General features: G+C 33.0%; 1 protein-coding gene across 15 annotated transcripts in view; it reads left to right on the plus strand.

Moving 5' to 3' along the window:
• RBM26 (RNA binding motif protein 26) overlaps positions 1-20,051 on the plus strand; it is an 83,495-nt gene that overhangs the window by 33,723 nt on the left and 29,721 nt on the right. For 6 of the 15 annotated variants that reach the window (XM_023513189.1, XM_023513176.1, XM_023513181.1 and 3 more), the window contains exons 7-14: positions 707-946; positions 1,382-1,525; positions 1,842-1,997; positions 7,320-7,431; positions 8,666-8,825; positions 12,391-12,555; positions 13,214-13,345; positions 14,591-14,662. In XM_023513189.1, the coding sequence (XP_023368957.1) occupies positions 707-946; positions 1,382-1,525; positions 1,842-1,997; positions 7,320-7,431; positions 8,666-8,825; positions 12,391-12,555; positions 13,214-13,345; positions 14,591-14,662 (1,181 nt within the window). The remainder of the gene's footprint in view (positions 1-706; positions 947-1,381; positions 1,526-1,841; positions 1,998-7,319; positions 7,432-8,665; positions 8,826-12,390; positions 12,556-13,213; positions 13,346-14,590; positions 14,663-20,051) is intronic. The other 9 variants (XM_023513177.1, XM_023513184.1, XM_023513178.1 and 6 more) reach the window with 6 other exon arrangements.

Genomic DNA, 20,051 nt, shown 5'->3' on the forward strand with positions numbered 1-20,051 from the left:
AAAAAAAAAAAAAAAAAAGAAAAGAATTTTATAAAAGAACTGAAGGCTTTCAAGGATTTACTGTAAAATATTTATAATTAGTGTTAAAGCCATAGTTGCAACATTCTTTAAAGTGTGAGATTTAAATTAAGAATTACATTTCTAATGGCAAAAGTATGACAAATTATATTTAAGTTTTTTATTACCCTGTTAACACATATTTTAATGTAGTGATTTTTTTTCTTTATAGTAGTATAGGTTAGCTGCATTATCACTTGTAAATATTTATATTACTATAAATAAGCAGATAGATCTTATGAAGTGGTTAATTGTATTTTGCCCAATATTAAAAATATTTCTATTTTTATTTTGGCCAACCTGGGTAGTGCCATGATGTCATAGCTCACAGTAACCTTAAACTCTTGGACTCAAGTGATACTCTAGCCTCTGCCTCCCAAAAGGGACTACAGGCATCCACCGCAATGCCCAGCTAGATTTTCTATTTTTCGTAGAGACGAGGTCTCACACTTGCTCAGGCTGTTCTTGGACTCCTGAGCTCAAACAATCCACCTTCCATGGGCTCCTACAGTGCTAGGATTACAGGCATGAACCACCTTGCCCTGCCAAAAATATTTATATTTTTAAATATTGTTCTTGCTAACTTAGAGAAAATTTATATTTCCAGTGCTTTTCACATATTTTTTTTCTTTTTTCTTTTTTCTCATAGAAAAGGGTTTTTGTATGAGAGGAGACATGTGTCCCTTTGATCATGGAAGTGACCCAGTAGTTGTAGAAGATGTGAATCTTCCTGGTATGCTGCCCTTCCCAGCACAGCCTCCTGTTGTTGAAGGACCACCACCTCCTGGACTCCCTCCACCTCCACCAATTCTCACACCCCCACCTGTGAATCTTAGACCCCCAGTGCCACCTCCGGGTCCTTTGCCACCCAGTCTCCCACCTGTCACAGGTAAGTAAACATGTTTCTTTGTTTGAAGTTATTATCTAACCAGTCATAGTCTTTTTTATAAAGTTAATATTTTGATGCTTAAATTAAAAGTATTTAAAGAAATCCCATAGGTGCCTGAAAGAAACTAAGAGCAGTATGCTCCTGTTTGGATATACCTCCCCTTTTCAGCCTATGCCAGTTACTTTGGTTCACAGTGGCCTTGTGAATTATGTATGGCACAGATCAGCCCTAGCTGCCTGCAGTCCTTTATAGCTGAAGGCAGAACTATTTTGGAATGTACTGAGAATAGTTTATCCTAGAAAACTAATTCAATTGTAAGAGCTTGGTGTTGGTAGATATTATAGTTTGATAAATGAGAGTATTATATTTGGATGTAAAATAACTTTTTTATTTGTTTACTTTCAGATGATATTTCTTATTCTTTGGTTTTGACAGGACCACCACCTCCACTTCCTCCTTTGCAGCCATCTGGCATGGATGCTCCTCCAAACTCTGCGACCAGTTCTGTTCCTACTGTAGTAACAACTGGCATTCACCACCAGCCGCCGCCTCCTGCTCCACCCTCTCTTTTTACTGCAGGTGCAGTTTTGGCCCTTTCTATGTCCATAACTTATTCTTCCAGAGTAAAAAAATGTCTAGAGAGTGAATTGCTCTCTCAAGACTCTTTTTCTTAATAAAATTGTACAGAATCAACATGAGCATGATTAATACACATTAAATAAGCCTTCCATTAAGATGTAAAAAAAACCCTGTATATTTTCTATAACTTTTTTAAATACTAAGTTTTCTTTTTAATACATATAAAACATTTATTATATAATGTTATAGTTTACTTTTTCTATTATTAGTATTAAAAATTACCTAGTAGAGTTTTATAATTGTTTTTTAATTACAGTTTTTGTATTACCAGATACATATGACACAGATGGCTACAATCCTGAAGCCCCAAGCATAACAAACACTTCCAGACCTATGTATAGACACAGAGTGCATGCACAAAGGCCTAACTTGATAGGACTGACATCAGGGGATATGGATTTGCCACCCAGAGGTACTATGATTAATCTTTTCTTCCTATAATTTTCATAATATCAAGAAAGAGAAGACACTTATGAGAAAACAGTTGGTCCTGTTTATATTTATTGGATAGATAAGGGATGGTGGTCTTGTTTTTTTTCTGAATCCTTTTTGATCTTCGATAACAGAAAAGGTAATGTGTGGTTTCATATTTGTGGTGTTGTGGAGTAGGTGACATTTTATTCTAGTATTGAAGAGGGAAAGGAATTTCACAGAAGTACTTATTTTCTCAGATAGTTTTTTTGTGTGTTTGTGTGGTATTTTGTATCATCTATAATCTTAATTGGAAATTCTTGAGAGTAATGTTTTAGGTCTTAAAGATAAATGTATTGCTAATTTGGGTAATGAAATTACCTATACAAACTAGTGTTCGGTATGTATTTTATTTTTGTTTACTTTTGGCATATTGACATTTAATATTGCTGTTTATAATATTTTAAGGAAATTTTATGTTAGGCAGTGACTCATCTTTTAAAATTTTCTTAGATAAGACAGACTTTTGGATGAAATAGCTAAAAAGTAAAGAGTTTAGACTGATAAAGTCACAAGGCCAAACAACACAGGTGGTGTAATAGTGCTGTAAACTGTTAAGTAAGAGAGTTGATTTTAATTTGAAAGATATGTAGCATTTCCTACAGATAACTTTAGATACAGGGAAGCAAAAAATTGTCAGACATTATAGAAAATATTGCCTGGCTAAAAAAAAAAAAAAAAACTTACTTCCTAACTAGTAGCTCAGTTAACTTTTAAATTCCATTCTTTCAATCTTCCTTTGCTGCTTTATCTAATTAGAATAAAAAATCATGCCTCGTTAGTTGCGAATTAAAGCCCAATTCGTTTAAATAAATAGCAGTTCCTAATGTGGTTAAGTAATCTTGTGATTACTTATATTACTTTGTGGTTTTTAAATATCTTTATAGAAAGGTATCAGATTCTGAGCATCTTCCTTGAATGTTTGAAGAACTTTTTGTGATGAAGTTATAAGGAATATTTTGATTTAAATTTGCATGTTCGTTGAGATTATAGGACAACATTTGATGTGAATGTCTTCCTCACCCATCTTTTAAATTGTCCTTGAAGAATTTAAATAGTTGTCATTAACAATAACAACTACAACAAAATGATAAACAGTTTCTTTTTAAGGGATGTACTTACAGATTGCTTGTAATTGAAAAATAGTCACTCAAGATTATAGATGTTTCATTTCCAGAATCACTCTCCCACCTAGCTGGTTCACAAAAACCCTCTTTCCTTCTTTGGGTTACTATTTAGCACTTATTTTCTTTCGTTATACCAGTATTTGTTGTTCTTACCGGGAACTCTTACTTCAAGTCATCTCTTTCTTTTGCTTCCACTTATAAATTGATATTGACCCATTTCAATGCCAGGTCAATTTCTGATTGTGATTGAGGGAAGGAAGATGAATCAAACCTCTTACAGGTAAATCTTAACATGTACAAGTTAGAGTTACAGTAACTGGAGCTTTTCTTTCATATAGTTACAAAATTGTAGAATATGGTCCTATTGGCCTTATTGTCTAGCATACCTACTTTAAAATTTTGAATGCCTTTTCTCGTGAATCATTACTGTACACAGTGATTATTTTAGTACTGTTCTTTAGATACATGATACACTATTTTTGTGAACTGGTTTAGGAATATTCTCCATACATAAGTGTTTTTATGTATCAAACAGCTGATTTAATGGCCTGTTTACCTTTTTTTTTTTTTTTTTTTTTTTTGCGACTGAGTTCCACTCTGTTGTCCTGCTAGAGTGCAGGGGTATCATCATGTTTCACTGCAGCCTCAAACTTCTGGACTCAAGTGATCCTCCTGCCCCCAACAAGAAAGTCTGGAATAGCTGGGACTACAAGCCTGTGTGACCCACCACACTTGGCTAATTTTTCTTTTTTTTTTTTTTCAGAGATGGGTTCTTGCTTTTACTTAGGTTGGTTTCAAACCCCAGATTTCAAGTGATTGTCCTTCTTCAACCTCCCACAGTGCTGAAATTATAGGCTTGAGCCACTATTCCCCACCTGTAACTCATTTAAATTGAAGATAGCTTATAGTACTTTTATTTTCTTGTCTTTTTTCAGTTCTTTCCTTCTCCCTCCATATGTTCTCTTCTGTTCCCTGTTTGGGTTTCAAATTTATAGTCTTGGATTGTGACCTATACATAAAAGCTTATAATATTAGTATTACACATTTCTAATATCCTATAGATGGCCTTAATTTAAATTTGTCAAAGATTATTATGTAATACTTACACTTTTACGTGTAATAGTTTAAATCTTAATGGGGTTTATTCTTATTAAACATATACAAAAGTCTTAGGCCCTTTAATACGTTGAAATTACTAATATAAAAGTGACTTAGAAGCCCTCACAATCGTTTTTTCCAGATTTTTAAGGAGGTAGAGAACTTGATAGATGATCACATGGTTGGATATAGGCAGGAGGATTAAGCAGTTTTCCATTTACATTCAAGAAAAACAGTTCTGGTGCTTTTAAAGCAGAAAAACAAAAAGAATATGGAAGGGAAACACATACCTATTAACTATTAGCTACATTTGCTGATTATATACCAAGAAGAATCGCTTTTGTTAATACTTAACCTTTCTTAAAATAAATAACTAATAAAAGGGAATCTGAATGAGAGAATACAGGTGAGTTGGAGCAAACCCATTTCCATTACTAGGGGGGAAAAACACATTATTGCTTTCTCACTGAGTTTTCTGACACAGAACATACTGAAGTGAAAAACAAAAATGATAATGGATAGCTCACAGATTATTCAAAAGGGACAGTGAACCAGGCTTGGGAGACAGGAACTAAAAATCCTATTATAGAACTGGGCCTATGAAGGTACTACTAGGCAAAGAAACTATAGATTACTCTGTGAACATTAGCAATGCTACATACAGGATGTTTTCACCCTATCTGCTTAGGGAGAGAATCTGCCAAAGAAAGAGGATAGTACAGCACATGTAAGCTGTGGTACACTAAGGACCTTGTGACTAAAACAGGAAATAAGGATTGTAAAGGGAGGGAAGAGGCCCATTAAAGGCATTTGAAGAAATCTGAAATCGAGGTGATAGTAGCTAGACTAGGGTAAATAACAGTGAGAAGTGAAAAGGTTTAAGTTTAGTAGAAGGAATTAACAGGCTTTAACTTGCTAAATTGTGGAACTTAGGATGGAAGTAGTGGAGAGGGTGTAATGAGTCAAAGATTTCTATCTTGGATAATTGGGCAGATAATAACAACTTTCTTTGAGAAGAACAGATTTGATAGGAAGATAACCACATTTTGGGAAGTGTTTAATTTGTTGTGCCCATAGGGCATTTGAGTAGAAATGTTCAGTGGGAGGTAGAATGTGAAAGTCTGAGGTTCCTGAGGTTCTCTTTTTTGTAAATGGAGTAGTAGTTTGAGTTGTAATGTTTAAATGTAGATGGAAATGCTGCCAGTGTTGTGGGAAAGGTAGAAGATGGAGGAAAGCAGCTGGGCTCTGGGGCGTTGGTTTTGGGTCTCTTGTGTATATGGTATATGCTGAGTCAAGACTCAGATATAATTGAGGTGACTGGGAAAATGATGATTTCATTAGTAGAAATGTTGTAGAAAGATAAAAAGTAGATTCAATATGAAGATAATTGGAAGTTATGCTGAGTTCTGAGATACTCATAGGATTTCTAGAACAAGATGGCCAGATAAAACCAAGCAGTTAAATTTAGGACTAGTGCTCAGAGCAAAGTCCTTATGGGCTCTAGAGATTAATATGACCTCCTCCGCGGAGATCATAGTTCTAGCTATGAGAGAAATTGTGCTGAAACAAATTCTAGATTCTTTTGGTTACTTGTATGTGTTTAGAGATATGTAAGAATAGGATTTTATACAATCAATTTGTTTTCCTGTAAAAAAGGAATTTTAAAATTATATTTTTCTTTTTGGTAAATTAAGGTTTACATGTTTTAAACTTTGGAGTTATTTGGGAATCACAGGTTAAATGTATTATATTCATAAAAAGCCATCTAAGTGAACATAAAATGTTGAAAGGAGATCTTGACAGCTCTTTTGCACGCTACTTTCAGTTTTGAATATTTTCCTTTTTAAATTAAATACGTTATGTTTACATTTTGTTTTTTAAATAAGCAGCTAACTTCAGTCACATCCCTAAGTTATAAGTTCTCTAAGGTTACTGGATTAGCATTAAACTTTAAATCTTTTAGGTTGTGCATTTGATTTCAGATCTACTAATGTAAAGCCTTGAGAGGAGTTGTTATTTATTTGTGGGGAGGGTAATGGCAGATGGGAACAGTGCCATGGTTTTACTCCTTAAAAAGTGGCTTACAGAATCCCATTTTAATTTGGCATGTGAGAATTATTGATTCTTTACATTTGGGTGTGAGGAATAAAACAGCATATTGAAATAAGTTAACTCTCTTAGATTCTTGTATTTGAATGTATATTAGTCTTCCTTTGTCTGTGAGTGATGCATTCCAAGACCCCTAATGAATGCCTGGAATGGATAGTACCAAATCTTAAATATAGTTTTTCCTGTACATACGTACCTTTGATAAAGTTCAATTTATATATAGGAGCAGTAAGAGATTAACAATAATATCTAATAAAATAGAACATTTAAAACAATGTACTGTAATAAAGTTTATGTGAAGATAGTTCCTTTTTCTCTCTCAAAATATCTTATTATACTTTACCTACCCTTCTTCATATGATGATATAAGTAGATAAAACTGATGGGTGGAGGGTGGGTAATTGGTGGGACTACACCTGCAGTACATCTTTCAAGGGCACATGTGAAATTTACTAGGTGTAGAATATAAATGTCTTAACAAAATAAGAAAATGCTGTGAAGGCTATGTTAACCAGTTTGATGAAAACATTTCACATTGCATATAAAACCAGCACATTGTACCCCATGATTGCATTAATGTACACAGCTATGATTTAATTAAAAAAAAAATACCTGTGAGATGAAATGAAGAAATAGAGCAGACTGGCATGTGGTTTTATCATGCCACTCAAAATAACATATAATTTAAATTTTATAGTTTATTTCTGCAATTTTTCATTTAAAATTGTGGACTGTGATTAACTGTGGGTGACTAAAACAGTGAAAAGCAAAACCATGGATAGGGAGGATTATTGTGCATTTATTTCCATTTCCTCTAAAAGATACCTATTTGGACAAAAACCTAGAACTTTTCAATATAAATTTAAGGAAGTAGTTATATTAAACAGAAATTAACCTGCTTTCTTTCATTTTCTTTTGTTTTAAAACAGAAAAGCCTCCTAATAAAAGCAGTATGAGGATAGTAGTGGATTCAGAATCAAGGAAAAGAACCATTGGTTCAGGGGAGCCTGGAATTCCTACAAAGAAGACTTGGTTTGATAAGTAAGCTGGAAGAATTGAGGAATTTAATTGTGCCTTGATTTGGGGGATCATTGCTGTATTATTATGACAGTATTGTATTTTGTTTTCCATAAAACTATTCTCTTTTGTTGGTAATTTCCAACTAAAGTATAAGTTATTTTCTAAAAATTTGAAAGTTAGTTGTCTAATACGAGAAAGGCATTTTATTATAAAATGATCTGGTAGTTGAGGATCATTTCTCTTTCTACTTCCCTCTCCTCCAGAAGAAAAAAACTGCTCTTCATCTTATTGTTGGGTACTAGCCATATATAGGATAGTCAGGGGCCTTACGTCATTAAGAAAAAGGAGATGTGGATTAGGTCTGGCAAGACTTTTTTGCATGTAGGCAAGTCCTATTAGGAGGTAGAAAAGGCTTTTGGGACGTTGTGGAGGTCAGATAGGCATTAAGTTGTCAAGGACAGTCTTTGGAGAAAGGGGTAAGGAATCAAAGTGGAGGGGGATGTGTGATTCACTTATAAATTTGTATATATGAGTAGAGATTAGGATTGTACTTTTAGAGCTTAAACATCTGTTTAATAATGGATAGCTTCAAATTCAGCAGTTCTCAACCTGTGGGTCGTGACCCCTTTGTAACAGTGAAAATACATTGCGGCATTAGGAAGGTTGAGAATCACTGTTAATTCTTTGTGATTAATTCTGTGATTTTACGGCACACAGTATAATCTCTCTGGGTCACAGTTTTGTCCTTTTTTCAGTTGTCAAATAGATGGCCTACAGTTCCTACACATTTTTTTAAGCTCAAAAGAGGTTGAGACAGTCACAGAAAATACAGTTTAAAATCAAATATAAAATACTATATTGTCATAATACAGCAAAATCTAAGATGCATTTCAGTAAACTAGCTTTTACAGAAAAGGAATAAAGGTTATATATGCAGATTCACTAAACGGGGGTTGTAGAATCTTTCCTTCTAAGAATGTTAAATAGGAGCAGATCCTAAGTGGAAAGTAACAAATGACATGCCTGACCCTTCTCAGTTGGTTTTCGTGAAAGATGCTAACACTACAAATTTGGAAAGTTTTTTTTTGGAAAAAAAAATTGAGATTCCTTTATGAATCAGTCAGTATGTTCAGTTTTGGGGAAAAAGTTGAACTTAATTTGGCATCCATTTTGCATGTGTAAAACATTATTTCTTTTGTGATTTATACTTACCAGGAATTATAAATGTATTGATGAACTTGAATTCTGTTTGCAGACCAAATTTTAATAGAACAAACAGCCCAGGCTTCCAGAAAAAGGTTCAATTTGGAAACGAAAATACCAAACTTGAACTTAGAAAAGTTCCTCCAGAATTAAATAATATCAGCAAACTTAATGAACATTTTAGTCGATTTGGAACCTTAGTTAACTTACAGGTAAGAATCATACAACTGTCTGTTGTTTATTGTGTCTGCATTATTGTTTAGGAAGCATAATGCGATGAAACTGCATTTATAAAGAAATATTATGGAAAATTTGTTAATGTTCTAAACTTGAAATATTGGACATGAAATAGAATTTTACTTTTTAGTAAAAATGTGATTTTTGAGTAAGTTTTTTACTTTCAAAAGTCAGGAATTTTGATTGATTGTATCATTATCAACTTTTTACATAATAGAAAGTGTCATAAAATTATAGTGAAGTTAAATAATCACACTTGACAAAATCTAACCTTATCAGTTTCTGAAAATCATTTTACCACAATACTTCATACTTTTGCTGCTTCTGTGATCGGGTATGTTTAACAGACTTTGGGGGCTCAAATAACCATGTCATCTGTAATTAATTTAAACATACTCTTTACCACTTTTGGACATACTTAAAGATAAATGACAGAGCAATTTGTATTTGACTTCACCTAAAATTAAACGGTGGCTTGGATATAGATAACTTGTGTGGTTTTTTAATATTGAGTTTATATTATGTCATGTGTGGAAAGTCTTACCACCTTTTATATAGTGATCTTTCAGCTAGAATAATTTATGTTTAATAATCCAGTTAAAATAAGTAAATTTTCAAAGGATACAGCTCATCAGTTGAACATTTGGAAAATTTTGTTTTATTGCCATTAAGAAGTTCTGTTATGAAAATAATAGAGGAAGAAAACTCTGTTTTCTTAGAGGCAGAGCAATAGAGGTACATAGTGTTTTGTTTGTTTGTTTTTAGGCCGAACCCAGTCAAGAGTGCAGTGGTATCATTAGAGCTCACTGCAACCTCAAACTCCTGGACCATTGATCTTCCCACTTCAGCCTCCCAAATAGGGGACTTGTAGGCATGTGCCACCACACCAGGCTAATTTTTGTTTATTTTGGTAGAGATAGGGTCTTGCTACTGCCCAGGCTGGTCTTGTTGAAGACCAGCTATTGTCTAGGCTGGTTTTGAATTCCTGGCTACAAGCGATCCTCCTTTCTCAACCTTCCAAAGTACTGGGTTTACAGGCATGAGCCACCATGCCTTGCAATGTATATAGAATTCCAAGGAAACTCCTTGTATTCTTTATATTCTCCTACCCATGTATAACTACATTATTGTTAAGAATTTACTGTGTGATTTTCTAGTTTGTTGTAAATTTCTGTATCCACACGCAAACTTAAAGATCTATGAGCCCATAGATCTTATAGTTGTTTACTTCATCTTGAATATCTTTTTATGGCAATTTGATTTGATCTATCATATTTACATCTATATATAAAAAAAGTTTTCAGGTTATTCCTACAAAATTACTGGACTGGTAATATTAATTTAAAACATCCCTCAAAGCTGAGGAGCAAAACATGGTATCTTAGTATTGTTCTGTTTGGATTTAATTACTGGCGAGGTCAATTCTTTCTCTTTATTGGTCCTTTTGCTGTATCTGCATACTGCCTGCATTATTATTTATAACATATGTGTTTTTCAAAAGCAGCTCAACTCTTTAGCTTCTCTAATTAAACTTAGTGAAATTAATGTTTTTAAGCTCTAACAAATGTATGATTATTAAAATACTACCTAAAATGATTCTTATAATTAATATTTATTGACAACTTACAACTGTATATTCTCTGTTCCACATGAATCAGTATTTAATTCTTAAACAGTATGGAGTGTATATTTTTATTATTTATACTGTAGAACAGGCACAGAAGGGTTAAATAACTTTGTTCATGCTTGTGTAAGAACAGGAGCCAAAACTTGAGCCAGTCATTTTAACTCAGACTGTGCCCTTAATCTCTACTCTCTGTTGCTGCATGTTTCTTGTGATTTATACACATATACAACACTTTGAAAAATACTGCTATTATTGAAAGAATAAAACATTTGCAATGAAGAGTTTTGGGTTTATTACTTGCTAGTGTATGGATGTATAAAATCCTTAAAATAACAACAGATGCCACAGAGATAAAAGACCTACATTATCTCTTGAGTACTACAGGAAACTGTATGCCCAGAAATTTGACAATGTGAAGGAAATGGATCAATATTTGGAATCACCCTGTCCCTAGACTTAGCCAGGAACAAATAGATTTCCTGAACAGACCAATTTCAAGCACTGAGATCAAAGAAACAATAAAAAGTCTCCCTATGAAAAAATGCCCTGGTCGAGATTGCTTCACACCAGAATTCTATCAGACCTTCAAAGAAGAGTGTATTCCCATGCTGCAGAAATTATTACAAAAATCTGAGGAGAAACGATTCTTTCCCAACACTTTCTACGAAGCAAACATCACCCTGATACAAAAACCAGGAAAGACCCAACTACAAAGGAGAACTATAGACCAATTTCACTAACAGATATAGATGCAAAAATTCTCAAAAAAATCCTAGCCAAAAGATTACAGTTTCTCATCAAAAAAAGTCATACATCATGATCAAGTAGTTTTCATCCCAGCGAGGCAAGGCTGGTTTAACATATGAAAGTTCATAAATGAAATCCACCATATCAACAGAAGCAAAAACAAAGACCATATGATCCTCTCAGTAGATGCAGAAAAAACATTTGATAAAATCCAGCATCTTTTTCTAATTAGAACACTGAAGAGTATAGGCATAGGTGGCACAATTCTTAAACTGATCGCAGTCATCTATGACAAACCCACAGGTTATATTTTACTGAATGGAGTAAAACTGAAAGCTTTTCCACTTAGATGTGGAACCAGACAAGGTTGTCCTCTATCGCCACTACTATTCAGCATAGTGCTGGAAGTTCTAGCCAATACAATCAGGCAAGAGAAGGAAATAAAGGGCATCCACATGGGAACACAGGAGGTCAAACTCTTGCTTTTTACCAGTAATATGATCTTATACTTAAGAAGACCCCAAAGATGACTCCTGGAACTGATCAAAAATATAGCAATGCTCACAAATCAGTAGCCTTTCTATTTGGTATAGTTCACATTTTGGAAAAAGGAAAACTTGAAATTTTAGTTTTTTTCATGTATCAATGTGGTTGTGTGATAGATGCTATTATTATGTAGGTCTTTTATTTTTGTTCTTAAATTCTCTCATGGTTTTGGAAATAGTGTTGTAGGGATTATAAATTTGAGATACTATATGGATGGGTTTTTCTGTAATTTTAATTAACTATTACCCCTTGCAAAGTCGCTTACTCCCTCCTCCAGACTATGTAGATCTTGGCCATGTCACTCATTGACGTATAAGAGTTATTTCTCATAGTAGTATTAAAATGAAGGGTAACAAGAAATATGTTCAATGCCTAAATATACCATTTATGCAATCAATAGTCTCTAGTGCTGTATATGAGGAGGCCCTTTTTATACTTTGAACAATTATCAGTTACTATTTCTCCTGGACTGAAAGTAAACTTGTAATAATCTAGATATGAAGAAGTGTATGCATAGGATCTTACTTAGGAGGACCAGTATTTTGCTTCTTGATGAATTTTCCTGTCTAAAGCAACAGATTCCTCTGTAAATTCACTGTTCTTAATACTTTAAATCTTAGGTTGCCTATAATGGTGATCCCGAAGGTGCCCTTATCCAATTTGCAACATATGAAGAAGCGAAGAAAGCAATATCAAGTACAGAAGCAGTATTAAACAATCGCTTTATTAAGGTTTATTGGCACAGAGAAGGAAACACCCAGCAGTTACAAACTACTTCCCCAAAGGTAAGAGAGAAATTTGTATGAAATTAAGTACTTTGCTTAGAAAGCTCTTAGTATAGTGTTTAAGAGCAAGGGTATTAGAATCAGGCAGATTTGAGTTTGGATCCTAATACTGTTGTTAGCTACTGTTGACTATTAGTGACTTGAGGAACTTACTCAACCTTTCTAACCTGCTCTCTCATTTATTTATGAAGTTAATCCCTAGTTTAGAGCATTATAAGAAATGGTATGTATAAAGCATGTATAATAGTCTCAGGCAGAGAGGAGGCTCTCAGTAGATGGTATTTACATATTTCAGGAAATCCGACTCTGGGTTCACCTTATAAATTCTTTCTTCCTATCTCTCTCACTTTTTTCCTTTCTTTGCCTTGCCTACTGAGAATTGATCAGTGTGTAATTTTAGACTAGTTGCTTGTGTAATCTGTTAAGTTAGAAGATAGTGAAGGGTGGTTTTTAATTTTCCCCCATACTTTATAAATTTTTTTATGCAAAGAAAACTTGTCTATGCATGTGTGGAAGAAATTCGAAGGCAGTTAGCTTTTGATTATAAGCTATAGCTTTAAAACTTTCGCTGTATGGACAATTGGGTAACAAAATAACAAAGGTTATTTTCCATACTCCCGAGCTAATCAGCTTGTTTGAATTTTTTTCTTGTTCTGAGGTAATGCAGCCTTTAGTCCAGCAACCCATTCTGCCTGTTGTGAAGCAGTCAGTCAAGGAACGTTTGGGTCCAGTACCATCAGGTACTGTTGAACCTGCAGAAGCCCAGAGTGCCACTTCAGACCTTCCTCAGGTAAAGGGAAGGTCTTAATATTATACCTGTAACATAGTAGTTTTTCAGCAAATTAATTTTCCTTGGTGATTTGATTAAGTATAGTTAATTGTATGTATTTTACATAGAAATGTGGTAGTCTTTACATATTTGAACCCCATCTATTAAGTTTTTTTTTAACCATTACCATAACTTTTTTCATACTCTCCTTTTCCCATAGTATTTGAATCTTAAATTCTTCTCTCTCATTAATACTTATTTATGAGACCAGTTTCTTTTTCACCTTGTGGAAGTGGTATATTTCAGCAAAACTACCTGAAGGGTGAAGTTCAGTATATTAAATCTTATTTTTTCCATCATCTTTTACTTAATTAGAATTCTGTTTCAGAGACAATTGTGTAGTAGACTAAACTAAAACGTTTTGGGAAGCAAAGACTTAAACCATCAGCTTTAGCATGCTTGATACTGTACTGTTTCAAGTACTTAAAGAGCTCTCTCAGAACTCTATGTCAGTTGTTCCTGATTCTAGGAGTTTCTTCTCCCTATGTCCTTTCCTTCCCACATTCTTCCACACTTGAGTGGCAATCTCTTGTTCCTACACTCTCAATCTCTGAAATCTAGCTTTTCTTTGTATCCATCTGTTTCAGCATTTGATGTGTGAAATAAAGTTAGACTGTAGTATATTACTTACCTAATGGGTCCCACCTTATTAAAATAGTCTTCCTAAATAATTCCTGAAGAGTAAGATGTTGCAATTCTATAAGAACATAAAGAATATAAATTGGTAAATAATTAGTTATTAAAAATCATTAATTCTAACATTCCCAATCATCACCAAATACAGCGTATTTGGGCATAAAAGAAATGAACTTTAGGAACAAATGGCAATGATTATTAAGCTCACAAAGAGGGCGTATATTTTAAGTACTGTACTGAAATCTAATATTCAGAATGTTCAGACTTTTCTGCTTACTAGCATAGGATTCTAAGAATTTATGATTCTGTGTCAGTGGAAGTGACTTTAGCAACCACTTGACTTCTTATTTTACATCATTTTTTTTATGATTAATATCACATGCTGTTTGTTTTTGTTTTTCCACACTTTTTTTCTGTTTTTCTTTCTTGAAATAAATGCCCAAGTTTTTGTGATTAACATCGGTATACTCATAGATTTGCTGTATATTAGTAGAATCAGAATGTTCAGAATCCCAAGAGACTTATATATCTTTGGGGAAACACTGAATATGTCCATTTTAATTTTTTTAGAATGTAACTAAGTTATCTGTGAAGGACAGGTTGGGTTTTGTATCAAAGCCATCTGTTTCAGCAACTGAAAAGGTAAGAAGAATAGCATGATGTGTTTGTCTTGGCTTCGTAAATGTTTTCAGGTGGCATCTTAATTTTTAATTTTTTCATAGTTCCAAACTCTTGCTTCTTAATAGTATCTGTATCACCTATTTCTACCTTTTTGCTTCATTTGCTGAAAAAGAAAATATATTTGCCTATCTTGTTTTACTTTTTGCATCAGCATTTTAATACTTGCCTCTCACTATATTTCCTTGTCCTCCATTGTTTTGGTTTTTTTTCTTTTTATTAATACTTTATTTTCCTTAGAGATACTGTGCTTTTTAATTTGACAATTCTGGCAGCCTAATAGAAAGGGGAAGGAATTAGGAATGTTATCTTAATGTGAGCCCTGGCTTTTCACTTACTAACTGCATGACATTGGGCTGTGTTCTTAACTTTTCTAAATCTTTTTACTTATTGGTAAAATGGTGACAGTTATCTTTGCCTTGTTCATTGGGATTTGTGAGGAATAAATAAGATCATTTGTTTAAAACTATTGTGTAAACTGAAAAGATGATGTGTTTAATAAACATATACTGATGTAGCCTGACAGTACGTTTAGTCATGTCTTTTTTTTTTTTTTAAATAAATGAAGGGGTAAATATTGGTTAAATTAAACCTTTTCTGGATCTGTCTTATACTTCTGTGTAGATGTATTATTTTTTTCTATTTAGGTGTGAATGAATGCCCTGACCTTTAGTCTTATTTTGAGGTATGTGAAATCACAGAATGTTAGAAGTAGATAATCTTTCTCATTTCTATATATTTATGTTAAAGTCAAGACCCAAATAGTTTATGGTTTAATCTATATACTATGAATTCCTGAACCAGAACTATAATCTAGGTCTCATATTTCTACTCTATGACTCTTTTCATTCCAAAGATTACAAAGGAAATGATTTCATAAATAAACGAAGCATTCAGTGAGATAGATGACCTGTTGTCTTTACTTGTTCTTCAGAATGTTGTTTTTCTTATTTAGTGTGTTAAACTTTGGCAATTCTTGAAATTTGAATCTGTATCTTGTTCGTGTATTAGACTTTTGTCTCGGATATCTCACCATTAATTTAGGCATACCATGCCTAAAATGAGTTCATTATTTCCCATGCAAATTAATTTCTTCTGTCTCCTAGATGAGGAAGTGATAACACCACTTTCTAAGCTGTATGTCTAAAAGCCTTACAGTCATTTGCTTATGTTCATAGTACACTTCTTTTTTCTCTGCCACCTTCAGTTCCCTGGCCTCTGAGTACAGTGTCTTAGCTGGCATCCTGGTGTTTTCTTCTTTAGTTTACACCGTCACTATCCTGCTCTCAGACTTAATTTAATGTTAATTCATTACAGAAACTTGTCAGCTTTTCAGCTAAATTATTTTGCTTGATTCACAGCTCGTTGATAACCATAGCAATTCTGGTTCTGTTACTTCTGCTGTAGTCTTTTTCTTTCTACCATAGGAAGTAATTTTTTGCTTATCGTCCCTTACCCTTTCTTGCCTTTTTTTTTCTTTTTTTCTTTTTTTAGTGGTGATTTTCTTATGGTTGCGTTTATCCCTGCTTAACTAAATTCTGGTTAGTCTTTAAAGATTGAAAAAAGTCTTTCTAATGTCTCCCATGAAACCTCCAAATTTTCCATTCAATCCCCCTTCTTTTTCTGAATTTTGTTGCTTAGTCTATGCTACTAAATTTGGCAATACCAAATATTTACTTTGATTAGGTCTATCTTCCTTAATAATAAGTAATTCAGGAACAAAAAAGCTTACGATATTTAGGGTAATGGGTATGTAACTACTCAGATTTGGTTATTGCATGATGTATATATGAATTAAAACATTATAACCCATAAATTTATATAATATTATGTGTCAATTAAAAACAAAACTTAAAAAAAACCCACTAAATTCTGCTATACTTGGTGTACTTACTGAGCAATTCTGAAGACATATAAAATAACTGGCAGTGTTTAGGATCTGTTTATGTCAAAATTTGGATTATTGAGATCGAAATCTATATGCATAACTTTTACCAAGTTTTTGTAGTGTATTTTGCTATTACTGCTTTTTTGAAAGTATTTTGTGTAGCTTTAGAATAAAATGGATACAGATTTGGAATTGGTACTATAACTTTTTTAATATGTAACTGCTGTGTATATCAATAAATACTATATTAATAATAACCACTAACTGAATTTGTGAAAAAAAATTAATGGTAGCTGGCTGTTTATGGGAAAAAGTTATAAGTACTGTAAAGAATCTCTTAACAATATTTATTAGGATGTAACTTTTAGTATCTTTAGTGAACCTGTAACATTTTTTGCTTTTCCTTAATTGTTTCTGTTCTCCTAACCCTTAGGGGTTTGGGGCATTGATTTAGAGAAGTCTTAGAAACAGTAGAAGAATGTTCCCCATCATCCAGTATTATTTAAAAGATTCTTCTTTAAATTGAAGACAGGGAGGGGAAGGCCCAAAGCTAGTATTGGTATCTACAATGTCCTCTGTCATTTTTAAACCAAATAAACACACAAATGTAACGTTTTATATTCTCCCTATAAGCCAAAACCAGTAAACCCTTGCTAAAGCTCTTCTAAATTATAAGAAGATAAACTATATAATCAATTGAATATTTAATGTCCTTTATCAGTTTTAGATATCAAACTTACACTATAATTTTCAATAGGTTCTTTTTTTTCGATCTAAAAACATACTTGGTCCCTTTACATGATGATATGTTAACAGCTATATGGAACCTTTAAAAGGGAATTATGGAGTATACTTAAGAGAACATTGCATGTCATATAGAGTCTTTATTGATTTAGCAGCTGACCTTGTATATAATGCTGACCAAGTCTTATACTCTTATTTCCTAAACTGTAAGAGGCAGTTGTTCTTAACCCTTTGATGTTTTAAAATTTGGATTTGTTGTGTAATTTTGCTACTTTAAATATAAAGATTAGGAGCCTGAGCAACATAGTGAGACTCTGTGTCTAGAAAAAACAGAAAAATTAGACAAGGTATGGTGGCACTTGTCTATATTCCTTGCTACTTGGGAGACAGAGGCTGGAGGATAGCTTGAGCCCAGGAGTTAGAAGTTGTAGTGAGCTATCATGACCCCATTGTATTCTAGCCCAGGGATTAATGGGCTTAGAAAGAATAAAAGGAAAGATAGATTAGTGGATTAAAAAATGCATACTTAGTGTTCATGGAAGAAAATAATTATTAATTTCTAAAAATATTTTGTATATTTAAACTAAAATCCTAATCTCACTAGAATTCTCAAATTAGCTAGGGTGACATAGAATGTACATCTATCTGCTACTTTAAATGAATTTCTTAAATGAACATTTATATTTTTTGAACAGATGATTATTTAATATAAAAATTGATCATACAGTAATTACGTTAATAAGCATCCACATAACACCGTCAGATACTCTTTTTATTGCATTAAAGCAAGGTATTTCTGCTTTAAAAAACCTGTTTGAAGTACTTATTTTGCATATGGGTTTTAAGCATCATACCTGTGTTTCTTTGGTATTCCATTCCAACTTGAGCTTATTAAAAATGATACTTGAGTACTTATTAATTTATAATAACTTTTTGTAGTAATTTTTACAGAATATCTTTTTCCTTCTGTTCTTATCCATAAAAAAACTATTTTTTTCTTTCTTTTACAAGTACTCACATATGCTAGTATTTTACATAGGAAGTAAAATAAGGTGATGTTAACGCATTGTAACTTCTGTCTCTTTAGGGAAAGTGAGAGGTATTAGTGATGTACATTTTAACAATATGACACATGGTACCTTTGAACTCATTTTCTGAGTTCAACATACCTTTGATACCACAACCTGGCAAGATACTACAAGAAAGGAAAATTATACACTAGTGTCTCTTATGAACATAGACACAAATATCCTAAACAAAATAGTAGCAGATGTCCAGTGATTTATTAAATATATACTACATCGTGTCCAGGTAGGATTTATTCCATACATTCAAGGTTAATTTAAAATCAGTTTAATTGACCATGTAAACAGAATAAGGGAGGGAAAAAAACCCAAATGATAATCTTAGTAGAGAAAGCATTTGATACAGTTTGTTACTTAGATACATTAAAAACTCTGCAAGGGAAGAATAGAGAGAACTTCCTCAGCTTGACAAAAGGATATCTATAAAATTCGGTTTAGCTAACACTATATTCAACAGAATATAGAAGAGGACTGCTCTTCTCCTTAGATTAGGAACAAGACAAAGTTCCACTCTGATCACCCTTTTTCCAGTATCGTATTGGAGGGTCAGATCTGTACACTAAGGAAAAAAGATTAAATAAACCACAAAAAGGATGGAAAAGAAGAAATAAAACTGTTTACTTGCAAATGACACGGATGGTATACAAAGTCCAAAAGATTCATAAACACTTGAGATTTTTAAGTGAATGCAATAAGGTGTCTAGAAGTAAAATAAATATGTAAAAATTACAGCACATGCAGAAACACATTTGGAAAATATAGAGGGTTGTTTTGAAAGGCCACTCTCTTTAACTGTGTTTTTAGGACTCATAACATCATCTTTTTTTTCTGGGCTTATTACTTCCCTCCACTGGTTTCATTTTTAATAGATTTTCTCTTTTGAAAATACGTATATCCCTTGTTATCCAGATTCTTAACCATCTAAACTCTGGAACCAAGTAGATTCAAATAGGGAGCAGTATTTGTAATTACATAGTCATTGCCTCTAAGACCTATTTTTTCCATTTTAACACCCCTGAAATTGGGTTGTATTTGATAAGCATTGGTGTTTATGGTTATAATTGGCAGCTTTTTTTCCTTTAGTAGGGGTATATAAAATAATAGTGTGTCTCATAGTCATCGAGTCTTAGGCTCAGTGAATTATATTAGTGAACGTTCTGTTTTTATAGAAGAAAGTCCCTGGGTAAAACAAGGAAATGGGAATGTTTCTAGGAATAAAGGAGTCTTCTCGTTCTTGTCAGATGGTTTAATGCACTTTGAACCAGCACTGCTAAGTCTGATATCACATGTTAAGGATGCTTTGAAATGGACTGTTTTCTGCACACTGAAGTTGGAGAAATGCTGGATTAAATAAATTATATGGGTTTCTTTACTTCTGCTTTTATTATGATAATATGCATTCGAAATTGAAAAGTATGCTTATGATATTTATTGTTTCCAATAAAATTATTGTTTTATTTGAGTATAGAAACCTTTTTTGGTCACAACTTTTCAACTTGTTATGGAATCCTCATAAGGAAAACAGTATGTGAAACATTAAGTTAGACTGTTTTTAGCTGATTATCTTGTGTCTCCCCTTAATTGTCTCGCCTTTGTATAGTCATAAAATTTGCGATTTTGTGGTGTGGTAAGTTAG

The sequence above is a fragment of the Otolemur garnettii genome, unplaced genomic scaffold, assembly GCF_000181295.1.
Source record: "Otolemur garnettii isolate 467f Iridium unplaced genomic scaffold, OtoGar3 scaffold00036, whole genome shotgun sequence".
NCBI lineage: Eukaryota > Metazoa > Chordata > Mammalia > Primates > Galagidae > Otolemur > Otolemur garnettii.